This window comes from Corvus brachyrhynchos, unplaced genomic scaffold (genome assembly GCF_000691975.1).
Source record: "Corvus brachyrhynchos isolate BGI_N302 unplaced genomic scaffold, ASM69197v1 scaffold28, whole genome shotgun sequence".
Taxonomy (NCBI): Eukaryota; Metazoa; Chordata; class Aves; order Passeriformes; family Corvidae; genus Corvus; species Corvus brachyrhynchos.
The window spans coordinates 263076-276163 of NW_008246058.1; the positions used below are offsets into that span (position 1 = coordinate 263076).

The 13088-nt window shown below is 40.7% G+C and overlaps 1 protein-coding gene across 1 annotated transcript in view; it reads left to right on the forward strand.

The window, feature by feature from the left end:
- The window catches only part of OC90 (otoconin 90), a gene marked incomplete at its 5' end in the record, with an annotated part of 17569 nt that extends 5778 nt beyond the window's left edge, over window positions 1–11791 (forward strand). The window contains 8 exons of the mRNA XM_017746119.1: window positions 1372–1428; window positions 4335–4385; window positions 4695–4751; window positions 6620–6769; window positions 7127–7216; window positions 8771–8945; window positions 9626–9732; window positions 10229–11791. Of these exons, the coding sequence (XP_017601608.1) occupies window positions 1372–1428; window positions 4335–4385; window positions 4695–4751; window positions 6620–6769; window positions 7127–7216; window positions 8771–8945; window positions 9626–9732; window positions 10229–10536 (995 nt within the window). The remainder of the gene's footprint in view (window positions 1–1371; window positions 1429–4334; window positions 4386–4694; window positions 4752–6619; window positions 6770–7126; window positions 7217–8770; window positions 8946–9625; window positions 9733–10228) is intronic.
- Window positions 11792–13088: the final 1297 nt, after the last annotated feature.

The window sequence follows — 13088 nt, forward strand, 5'->3', positions numbered from 1 at the left end:
GAATGCTAAAAATATTGCTACTCCAAATCTTCCCTTAAACCATTCAAAAACTGACTGGAAAAGCAAAAACAGGCTTACTCTGTTCAGGTACCTGATTTCCATTTTGGAAGGAAAAATCCCTGCTAAAGAAGAAGGGGATGTTTGTCTCCATTGTCACACACTGATCCATGCTCTGCAGCTGAAATTACAGCCTTGCAAGACCAAATGCCTGGATTAAGAACTTCATTCATATGGATTGCAATGGGAGCATGGCAGGGGCGGGACCTCTGGGCTCCCAAGCTGAGGGAGATGTGAAAAAGCAGAGCTAGCTTTTCTAATCCTTTGGCCCACAGTCACAGCCCCCAGTGCTAAGGACAGACACACACACCTGTATCACCCCCTGGATGTGTGCATACCCTCCTGAATGGGTCAATGGAGAAGAAAAATGCCCCAGGAAAGTTTGCATCAAAGCCAGGTTGTTGTCTTTTTTTAAGACAGTAATATTTCACTGGGATCAGAAGACCCTAATATATAGTATGGGAGGTCCAACACACTAAAAATAAAGGGGAAATTGTTTGGTGCTAACAGGAAAGTCATGCTGATTTTACCACTGCTGACAAAAATAGATTCAATTTTAGTTCGCTGGATGCCTCCGCTAATTTTTGGCCCCTGATTATATTTCTTGATGGAAAAAAAAAACACCTTTGAATGAAACATTTTCATTTAATGTTCACTCATGTTATGATCCTTCTGTGTAACTGTTCTGTTCAATTCTGACTTTGAAAAGAAAAAAAATAACCCTATCTGATGAATCCATAGGCAAAGGGTTTTGGTAGGTTCTTTATTACAGAGAAAAATTAGAGTGAAATGGACATGTATTTGACTAAATCTTTGATTTAATAGGAATACATTCAACAGACTCCTGATTTGTACTATTCAGATAAAACAGTGAAAAAGTCCCCTTCTCACGCCTTATGAGAGACTTTTCTCTTTCAGAAACAACCAGCAAGAGAGAGCTGACAACACGTCACATGGAGGGTAGGTCATCTCTGTAATTCTGTGTCTGGAATGTATTAAATTGAGAACAATTTATGCTCAGGAAAATAAGCTACAGAAATGGGAATTTAAAGAATGCTGATTGCCAGCCAATTCCCCTTGTTTAGGCTGAAATTCTCTAGGATTATTTTTTATTATTATACTGTATGTTGCTCAGTAGAATTTAGGAACAGCTGGGTATAAATACTAAAGCAATATTTTAATATTGATACTGTAATTATAATAATATCTAGAAGTAAGTTCCCTTCTGACAACTCTGATCATGTTATGCCATGATACAGTCTAAGGAGGACCCTAAGCCACGAGTTTCTGAAGTAAAACATTTTTTTTTTGCAGAGTTTGTTCATCAAGGGACTGATGAAACACAGGCTGTGACTGCATCTGTGGAAGAAGGTTTGCAAAAAGTTCTGCTTTCAGCTCCCAAAAGCTGAGAGAATACAAGATGTTTGCTTTCTTTCTGCCCTTCTAAAAAGACTGATGTAAAAGTAGATGTAATGTTTTGGCAATGGAATTCAAGATTGAATGGGAAGGTGCAATTTTTCAATTTGTGCATGTAATGTGTTTACAGTAAGTTTCCCAAGGGCTGAGAATGAACGCTCTACAACAAAACCTGTTTTCATCAAAACAGCCTTTTTTCCCTGGGAACACAGGTTGAAGCAGGTGAGCTGTTCGGCAGAGATGCCCTCTGTGGGTGCCAACCACCGGACCCACTGCCAGTTGCATATTTCTTGTCTTCAAAAGATGTTGAATTAATTAGGATCAAGTAGCACGAGGAAATACTGAGCATGGTTTGTGGCAATGAGCCACCAGTTTGGTGGCTTGTTTACTTGTAACACAGAGATCCAGGCTGAAACCTCCTCAATCTGGTGCCTCCCGGTGAGTCGAAACCACGAGACCTGGTGGTTCTTGTGACAGTCTTAAATTTTTTTTATACTTTTTTTTTTTTGCTACACTCAGTGGTTGAAACTGTTCTCTTGTCTGCATAGTGAGCACTGCAACACGAGAGGCCAGGGACAGAAGGAACCCAAAACACTTGGTATCTCTGGGAGGGGCTTGTAAGATATGAAACAGAGATGGAGACCGACCTTGGACCATTATGCACTTTAGCTGCTGCACTTTTGTTTTGTGGCTCCATCACAAGCAAAGCCACACTCTTGTTAAGAGAGGAGTGGCTTCAGAGGTGTTTGGCAAAGTGGACTGCAGGTGCTGGTCCACAGCTGGCTCAATAGAAGGCCAATGGCACCTTGGCCTGTGTCAGCAGTAGTGTGACCAGCAGGACCAGGGCAGTGATCATCCCTCGGCATCATGAGGCTGCACCTCAAGTGCTGTGCTCAGCTGTGGGCCCCTCACTTCAGAAAGGACATTGAGGCACTGGAGCATGTCCAGAGAAGGGCAACAAGGCTCATGGAAGGACTAGAGAACATGAACATGTCTTCTGAGGAGTGGCTGAGGCAGATGGGTTTGTTTAGTCTCGAGAAGAGGAGGCTCAGGGGGCCCTCACTGCTCTCTACAACCACCTGACAGAAGGGTGAAGTGAGGTGGGGGTTGGTCTCTTGTGCTGTGCCTGCAGTGAAACAATCAGAGGAAATGTCAGGTGAGACAGGGGAGATTCAGATTAGATATTAGAAAGAATTTTTTCACTGTTTGGGTGCTCAGGTATTGGAATGGGCTGACCAGGGAGGTGGTGGAGTCACCATCCCTGGAGGTGGCTAAGAGGTGTCTGAACCTGGTGCTGGGTAATGTGGTTTAGGGGTTACGGGGGCAGTGCTGGGCTGACAGTTGGACTGGGTGATCTGAAGGTCTCTTCCAGCCTTGACAATTCCATGATTCTCTGTTCAGAGACTCCATATCTGCCAAGCACACAAAGCAACAAGCACTGGATATGTGCAACCAGGCCACTGCTTAACTCAGAAATTCACAGTGTGGTTTGGGTTGGAAGGGGCCTTAAAGCTCATCTCATTCCAATCCCCCTGCTGTGGGCAGGGACACCTTCCACTAGACCAGGCTGTCCGGGGAGAGGTGGAAAACTGGATTTTTTGAGAATTTAAGAACCTGGTTAAAAGCTGTAGTGTGCTCCTCTGGGTGAGCCATTACCCTAAGCATGAATCTGGAATAATGAAAACCACTCTTTTTTTTTTTTTAAGAAACAGTGTTTCTGACATTTAAAGGTTTGTAGGTTTATTTGTTTTTTATTTTTTTAAATAGCAGTGCATGCACAAGTCTATAGGTACCAGAAGAGGCTATATGCTAAATGTAAGTGCTGGCTGCTCCTTCATATCCTTCCTGTATTATCAAAGTAGTTTTCTACCAGATATTTTTCATCCTAGCAACATCTCCAGTGTTGATTCATATTTTTCTATCTGCTTCTGGAAGACTTTGCGATAGAAAACAGAACTCCTGAAGAAGTGAGAGAACTTGTATTTGCACTTGTGTTGCAATATTTTACTCCCTAAAAAAACAACTACACGTGCTCTCTAATGAGGCATATTCCATCAAAAGGCTCCGCATATTGCCAAGGAATAAAAACCTGTATCAGGAATTTTAGAAAGCTGGAAACAACATAGATAATATATCTAATCAGTCTTTGAAGGAAACATTTTGAGAACTACTTACTCTTTAACCAGTTGTCTCCCCATTTAAGCCCAAAGAAACTTCAACATTGCCAGCTGTGGGAACTGCATTAAACCAGTTAAGTATCACTGACAAACTCATTCAAAGGCAAAGGAGTTCTTCTTCACATCACAACATTCTAACAACACAGAAAAGGACGTGGAGATGATTTTTTGGATCACTTCATAGCTATGTTTATAATTTATCAAAAGGCAGCTGACAAATAAAAATCATTTTATCAGGTAAAGAAATAAATTAGAGGTTAGGGAGGTATTTGGACTTAGAGCTGTCCATCCATACCTGACTTTCAGTGCAGGTAAACACAAGATGTTCACAGGGAACTTGGCATCCTTCTGTGCACAACACTGGGATTCCAGACCTAATCCTGTTTAATCTATTTGTCTGACAAACTGACTTAATATTGAATTTCCCAATTCAGCCATATTTATGCTGCTTCATTCATAGAATCCTATGTTAGTGCAATGTACATTATTTGCATGCAATGAGATTATTTTATCAGTATCCCTTTGTCTATAACAATCAGTACACCACTGAGAAAAATAGGCAAATGTCTATCCATAATATGTCTGGAATGCCTTCTCTTCAGAAAAAGCTTTTCTCAGCAATCTGACTACTCATAGCTGTGCTGGCAGTGTGTTTCCCGAGTTTATATTTTCTATTTTCAACAGTGGTTGCTTTTGAGCCCCATGACATAGTCTTGGAGACTGCCAAAGCCAGAGGTAAGAGTCTGATTAAACTTTTATTGACAACTTTGGCACTCTTGACTTCAGGTGAAGATGTGTTTTCATTTATGAAGCTCTGTGGTGCAGTCAAAAATCTGCAGCACAGGATTTCTGAATAACACCTCTACTACTTCTGCTGACTTGCACATCCTTCAGCAAAACACTTTGCTTCTCCTAATTACCATCTCTATAAATCCAGGCCGTTTGGTTATGCTTTATAATGCTTTAAGTAAAAGTAATTTCAGAAATGCATGACAGAAATTCAGCAGGCAGGTCACTATCACGATGTCTCTGTTTTTTGTACAGTTACCACAAGGGCCCACAGAGGCACAGTTCCTGCTCCCCCCATACCCTCAATAAAAGGTCAGTGACCCCCAGTTTTCCTCTTTCTTTGACTGACACAGCAATTCTTCATCTAAAAGCATCACAGTTATGTTACCATACCCTGTGCATGGTAACAACAGGGCTGCTGGAGAATCAAATTTAGATCAGGGTCAGATAGCAGATACACAAACAATAAAACCTGGCTGAGAAGCATTAGCTGTTCCTTGCCTCCAGCCACTCATTTGCACTCCTCATCCAAGTATTTCTGAAAGCCTCTTCACATAAGATTTTATGATATAATGGTTGTTTCTGCAAATTACATTCACAGCGTCTGCTGCCAGAGGGTTCATTTTGATTTTGCCTCCTCCTTTATTATAGATAATTTCATGGACCTCTTCCCCAGCCTAAAACCTGTTTCAGCTTTTGCAGGTGTCCATGCTTCAAGCACAGCCTCACCAGTAGGTACAGCTGGAAATGGAGCACTTTGGTAGATCTGGAAGTTTCCTGTGGCCCCTTACGTGTAGAAAGGGTTATCCAGGAAGGCTGAAATCCACCAGAGAAATGTCAGGGAAAACTGCATATGGAGAGTAGAAAGCAGTCATTTTTTGTCTCTGATTACACTGTCTGAACAATATCCCTGTCTCCATCTCAATGAATTTGGCATTGCTGTACTAAGCACTGGTCAAAATCAATAAATGCTCTCCTACATTAACTTGAACGTATCAGAAAATCTGTGTATTGGGTTGCAGGTCTGCATGGCTCCCAGAAGATTATTTGTGATATCTATTCTTAGCTAAGCACAGAATTTCCCAAATTCTGGTTTTATTTTTTACATCCACAACATTCCACTGCCAAACAAAGTGGCATAAAATGTGCACCATGCTGTGCTATCAAACCCAGGGTGTGACTACTGATCTCTTTCTACCACCTTTCATGGGCTTTGCTGTGTTCTTAGCAGTACTTTAATTTCTTTTAATCTATTCTCTTATCCTGTGACAGGTTATTTTCAACACATACTAAAACCAGAACATCAGAGGAACAAGTTTAATGAATTTGAGTTTAGTCCAATTAATAAATTCAGCCAAAGAATTCAAAAAGGAAAGCTTTAAAAATATGAAAATACATGTCTATTAGTATTTTCAAAGTATTTATTTTGTGAAATGCCACATTGTTCACATTGACATTTAGAAAAACTGAAGCCATTTGATAAGTGTTTTCATTTAGAAATTACTTTATATGAAAGAAGGTTTTAAAAGAAAGAAAAAATATTTTAAGTACCTCCAAATTCAACAAAACATTCCTGATCAACAATAAAGTGTCAGATAATCTAAAAACAAATACCAATTTAATTTTTAGGATAAAGAATCTCCTGCAAACATTTATTTGTTGACTTACTTTCCCCTCAATATTTCCTTGTGGTTACAACCCAGTAAATCCTTCAGTCACCCAGCTCTGCATCATTCAAATAATTTTCTCCTTTCATTGATGTTACTCTAAGTTTTAGAAACTTCAAGTGAACAGACACTTTTTAAAAGAAATTTACTCAGAAAATGACATCTCAAGACATCTCACGTGTACTTTATCTCTCAAAACAGCTGACTCAGCAGCAACCAACATGATTTTCAGCACCTGGCACAGCTGTCTGTCTCAGTACATAAAAAATTTAAAGAAAACCAATCAGCAGTTAAACTGACCATAGTTAACCACAGTCCTTTCTTCTGAAAGGCAAGAGATGTGAATAAATGACCAGTGTGGATAGTCTGCTCTTCCAATTTTCCTTTTGGATGTTCTTTCTCTATGGCCATCAATTCACACTAGTTCTGCTTGAGGATTTTACTCTCACCAGCTATCTAAAATTAAAATCTTGCTGTTTATTTTCTATGTCTTCTTCTTTTCTGCTTATTCAGAGGAAGACAGATTTATGGAAGGTGTGGTCCCAATGGAAGAGATAACCACCTCCCCAGCCTTATTCCCAGGAGACAGTAACTCAATGCAAGTCAAAATTATCCCTACTGAGAAGATTCCTGCAGGCACACCCGCAAGGACAAAAGGAAAAGGCAAGTGAAAAATGAGTGAAACCTTTTCTAATTTATAACATTCCTCTATTCCTGTTCACAGCTGTCTGAGGAGTCGGCTTTTTTCATGGATATGTAGAATGACACTATTTTGTCCCTAAATCTAGAGGTTACATACAATACAGGATGCATAACACTGATTGCCCTGGAAAGGGCAACAACTGCCAGCTGACCAGGAAAACTCAACTAACTATTAATGAACAGCCTCCCACTATGAATTAACAAATTTTAGAAGACTGTTGGTTGATAATAGTTCAGAATATGCACTTTTGGACAGACCCCTGAAAGAAGAGTTTATTCTACCTTCACAAGTCTAATCTTTGCATTTGTCTTCTCCAGAGACAAGCCCTGCAAGGGATGGCCTGAGCATAGCTTCCTCTGGAATAGCTCTGGACCTGGGACTGTCTGACAGAAGACCTGCAGGAAAAGGTAAATAAAGGGTTTTTTCCCCATTACATCTGATGAAATATTCAGTTACCTCTGTATTAAAAGCAGGTATGTATTACATATAAAGGTTATAGTTATTTTAAACCATATATATTGGTATTTAGAACAAGAGGTGCAGACATCTGCAAGAGCTTCCATCACTTTAGCCTCTTCTGCCAATTAGCTATCAGTAACACAAAAATTGCTTATTAGTAGTTTATAAGTACATTTTTCCATATAGCGCAGTACCTAAAATGAGCTCAGGGAATGTTTCCCACTGCTCTTGTTTGCACAAAGTAATTTAATCACGTCTTTAAGTTACTTTGTTTTACTAGCAGCAGCAGCAACAGCAATAATAGGAAATTCCCTGCTCTTCATTCCAACCTTTTGCCAAAGTCTTGCCTGTCAGACTTTTTCTCACCATTTCTGATTCTGTTCCAATTTCTGCTCAGAGATCCCAAGACATTTCAGACCTGTCATGGCTATAAATCCACTCTCAAGGACTGTCCCATCCATCTTGTTAGGCTTCCCAATGGAGAGAAGCAGCCCTGGAACTGGAAAAGAACAGACATGAAGAATCAACCCCACCTCTCACCAAACTGGAAAATTTGATTTTAAACTACCAGCTTTCAGAGAGCACAGATAAATGCATGAGCCTGTGGTTCATTCTGTGAATTAACATGAATGAGTCAAGACCCAAGCAGGCACATGTGCGAATTTCCTGTTGGAGACAGTAATCCAGGACTGACCCTGGCAGAAGCAGGGAATCAGTCTAGAGCTGCAGAGGGGAAGATGGGATTACTTGAAGGAGAAAAGAGGATGCAGACTGAACAGAAGCCCTCCTTCCTTCTCCTGCAATCCAACCATCAGCCCCTTCCATCCGTTCCCTGGCAAAGTTCCAGAAGAGGCCCCCCTTTTCCTCATCTGGAACACTGTGTTCTTTCAAATCTTATGAATAATTCTCACAATACCAGTTCTTCCTGAGTGGGGGAGCCACAGGGACATTAGTGATGCCAAAACCTCAGCAGCACAACAGCTATTACTATTAACAGATCACTCCTGCATTTGGTCTAAGGGCACCAAGCTCAAAATGGACTGTATTTCAAATGAAAACACAAAAAATACTGTTTCCTCCAGCAAAACATGGTCATTGCCCAGCTACCACTGTGGAAGCACAAGAGGTTAGGACTGTATTTTCTGAATTACCAAGACAGAAACCACTGAATACTCAGCTGGGTTTAAATATTTAAAAAAAAAAAAAATTAGCTATGAAAGATTACAAAGGACTGCAAAGTATTCTCATTGCAATCCAATTTGACTTGTATGTTCTATCTTCATAGGGATTTCTCTCCCTTTTAAGTATTGCCTTGCCCTTCTGTTGTCTTGCTCAGTCAGCAGTATTCTAAGAGCCATAATTCATGGACTGAAGTTGTAATTTAGAGATGGTAAAATGTTGTCTTTCAAAGTTTCTGATAGCTCTGGAAACATTTCTATCTTCACAAGAGAACCCTCAACCAATGAAAACATGATGTATCAAATAACAGCTTTGCTTTGTAGTGTGCGAGCGACTGACCTTTCTGCAAGAGAGAGGACGTGGAAGAGTGAAGAGGGAGCTGCCCCAGCTTGGAGAAATGCTGTTCTGTTTAACTGAGAGATGCCCAGAGGAATTTGAGTCTTATGGTTGCTATTGTGGCCAAGAGGGAAGAGGTCATCCCACTGATGCACTGGACAGGTGTGGGCTCCTCTGTATGTGCCATTAACTGTGGGTGTTATTGGGGTGCCCATGGACCAAGAAAGATCAGTATATCATTTTTGGGCATTGTATAACTATGTATCAGTAGTCAGGTCACATTTTGGGGAAAAAAATCCACTTAAATAAAACATAAAATAATCTAATGTGACTAAACCACATTCTATTGTCGCATCAATGTTTTGGAGAGGACTTACTAACTCAGTTAAAATAAGAAAGGAGAATGATGGGAGGTAAGCAGAGCAGGAGGAGGAGTACATCAAATGGATAAGGGTCACTGTGAAACTTGGCTACGAGGTGGTTTGAAAAGTGATTTATGAAGAGAAGAATTAACATCCACTCAGGGCAAACTGTCCTTCAGAAGGGAGCAGAGCTGGAGCAAAGTCCTGTCAGAGCTGCTGACAATGAGGGGCAATGTAGAGAATTCCACAAAACAAAAGCTCTGAGAGCCTTGTATTTATAGCTAAAAATCTCTTCCTCTGTGGAAGGTTATAACAGCTGGGGCACATCAGGTCTAAGTATAGCAAACACCTTTTTCCTGCACTCACACACAAATAAAACTGCCTACCCATGAAAAATTGGACTAGATGACAAATAATTGTGAGCACTCTGGTATTCAGGAAGAGTGACTATTTTCCATTTGCTTCTACTACTTATTTCAGATGCTGCTTCTCTCATCGCTGCTGTATGGAGCAAGTTAAGAAACTTGGATGTCATGCAGAAAGAAATTTGAGGTCTGAAGTTGTATGTTTTGATCACATGCCAAAATGTAAGTTTGTGTTAGAGGAAACTCTCATGTCCTGATGACAGTGTATCAGCATGATAAACTCAATGACACTATGACAGAGCTGCTAGAGCTGAGTATGGAGACAGAAATATTTAGCTTACAAAAAATTAGCAATGTTTACTATAAACTTGAGCTTTTTCCCTAGTTGAGACAAAGGTTACTACACCGCTGTGTATGATGTGACCAGGTAAGGCTGAGAAAATTACAGACATTTTATAATTGCAGACAGAAGTCAGCTACTTGTGTCTTTACATTCACAAATTCAACTAAAGCCAGAAGAACCTTCCACTGCCCACCACCTTGGTGTAAGGCTTTTGTTTAGGTAATTAATGGTGACTTTGGAAACTAAAATTGACGGCAGACTTGAAAATTTTATTTTCAAAAGCTCATCTACTTGTGGCAAATTACACATTAACTGATTTTAACAAACATTAATTTTGAAATTAATCAAACACTAATTGTGAAACTTCTCTTTCAGGCATTGGCTGGAGCACATGTGAGAAGCTCCTCTGTGCCTGCAGCGAGGCTGCTGCCGAGTGCATGGCTTCTGCCTTCTTCAACGAGAGCCTGAAGCTTCCCCACGGGCAGGAGTGCCGAGAGGAGGTCTCCTGCCAAGGTGACGCTGCTGAAAGGCCTCCAACAGGCACAGAAATAGGCACAGGGGGTTCCAGCTCCGAGGAGAGCAGTGAGGAAGAAGGTGCCCTGCGGAGCGGATTCCGAAGAGCCAAGAGAGAGACACAGCATCCCATCGGGAACTCCGGAACTGGGGGACAGGAGGGCAGATAACCACCCACCCCCAGGCTTGGGGAAGGGGCATGTCAGCAGTCAGCCACTGAGTACCTGCCTCCTTATCCTCCACAGGCTGCCTCACACTCTCCAGTACACAAATGACATAATCATAGACTAGGATTAGGTGTTAGGCTGTACTAACTCCTTACTGTAGGGAAGTCAGCACTATGGACCATCTATCTAGGTCAGATGTTACCGTAAATCATTATTTGGCAGTATTCTGTATAATTTCACTTGATTTCTATGTAAAACCTGTTATGATCAGACTGATTTTTGTTAACTGTGCACTTGGTTCAGACTGGATCTTACCGATGGTGGCCAAATATTTCAAGTTTTTAATTAAATCAGCATGCAACTACTCCAACTCCTTTTGCAGACATTCTTACTTTACTGAGCTTAGCAGGCAACACACAAAAGAAAAGCTAAAGTAATTACATGAAAATGAGTTCCTTCCTTCATTCCTGTCTATAGCAGCATGTGACTCCCTTCTGAAGGCAACAGAAGATCCAAAGTGCTGGACAGACCCTCCTCTTAGAGAAGCCTCTTGCCTCCCTGGGGCACAAGTTAAGGACATGACCAGGAAACTTCCCAGCCTGGTACAGCCCTCAGACTGCTACTCGTTATTGCTCTTCCATGTAGGGACAATGAAATCACAACGTGCAGTCCAAGGGTGATCAAAAGAGACTTCAAAGCACCTTGGAATAGCTGATCAGGAAATGTGAAGCACAGGTCTTTTTTTCCCCTATCCTTTCAGGAACACATCAGTAGCTGTCTCCATGCCTGGTGTCACAGCCAGAATTTGGTTTTTTTTTCATAATGGGATGATCAGCACAACACCAGACCTGTCTGCATCAGATGGGATCCATATCTCTCACAGGGGCAAGAGGGTCTTTGCTCATGAGGTATCAGGGCTGACTGACAGGCTTTAAAACAGACTTGAAGGGAGAGAGGAGTAATATCAGGCCATGACAAACCTTTAAAGATCCCTTCCAACCAAACCCATTCTATGATTCTATGACTCACCAACATTTCCTAGAACAAAAAATGTTGCTACAAACTTCCCAGTGATTCAGCTGCACTGAAGGGTCTCGATTTCTTCTCCATCATCTTGTTCTACAGGGCTGAAGTTTGTCACCAAAGTATTCCTTACAGACCAATGACTGTATCCTCACGCTGGATGCAGAGATGCCACCTGTATTCTTCCAGATCCTGCAGCACTCACTAAACCCCAGCATCTGACCCTGTGCAAACTGAACGGTGTGAGAACAGGAGGTGAAAATGCCTGTGAATGTTCTTGGAAGAGCAGTTTATATTCTATAAACTTCTGGCTGGTGATATTCCCCCCTTCAGCATTTTTTCTACATTAAAAGTGCAAAGGATTAGTACAGTGCAAAAAAAAAACCCCACAAAACCCTAAACAAACAAAAAACCAAACATCACCATCCCCCAAGTGCAAACAAACAAAAAAATCCCCCCACACAAACTACCAAAATAAACCCGAAAAGTGTTTAGTCACGTGAATCCCTCTGGATCCCAGTGGCTAAACCATCAGCACTACTGAAAAAAACCAACAGAACAAAAAGACATTTGTTAAGGGAAAGCAGAGAGGTCAGCTAAGTGATGCAAGAAGTTCTATTTGCAGACAAGATTTTAATTAACTCCCCCCTTATGCTGTACAGAAAAAGGACATCTCAGTACTGAAGCAAAATGCTAAAACTGCAAAATGCCCATTTTTGTCTTATGCTGAGGATGAGATTTGCATTACACTGCAACTTTTATCAGCCTTTTATTATAGGGATGAAAAGTTATTTTACATTTCACAGCATTTATAAATAAATATTGCAATGAGAAAGCGAGATAGATAATGAGCTGAAATGGGGAAAACTGGCCTGTAAACAGGTGAGTGCACTGCAGAGTAACAGTAACACCAGCTCATCTCTCGAAGAGCAGTGCTGCTGCTCTGAACACTGCACCTTAAAATAAACCCCCCTTCCTTTCTGCTAATTATTACTACCTTCACGATTATGCAAACATTCACTCAATAATGCTGAATTTTCTGACTGCAGAGATGGGGACGGATCATTTGATCAATCAGGTGAAAGAGAAATAACAAAATAAATATGCTGTTATTCAGGCAATGTTGTCATTAATTCCTTTGGGCTTTTTTTCCAAGTATCTCTTATTTCAGGAAGAATTTAATGCCCAAGTTGTGCCCTAATTACCACCAAATGAACTGTGTTGATAAAGAGAAGTATTAAATAATCTAGTTATGATTAGCTATTTATTTGTAATCAGAGAGCAGAGCTAAAATATTAAAAAAAATGACAAGATGATCAAAAAGAAACATTTAGCATAGCTTTTTTCTTTCTTCTCTCATTCTCATAGTCACTTTACACTATATTTTTCATAGATTTGGGGCACAGATAGCCAACACCTAGCTGTTACCCAAAAGCAAACAACTAATTTAATAACTACTAATCTAAAAATATTTCCTACTTCAGTATTTTAACTTTTTAAGCACTGAATTCTTTGCCTGTCCCATGGGCAGG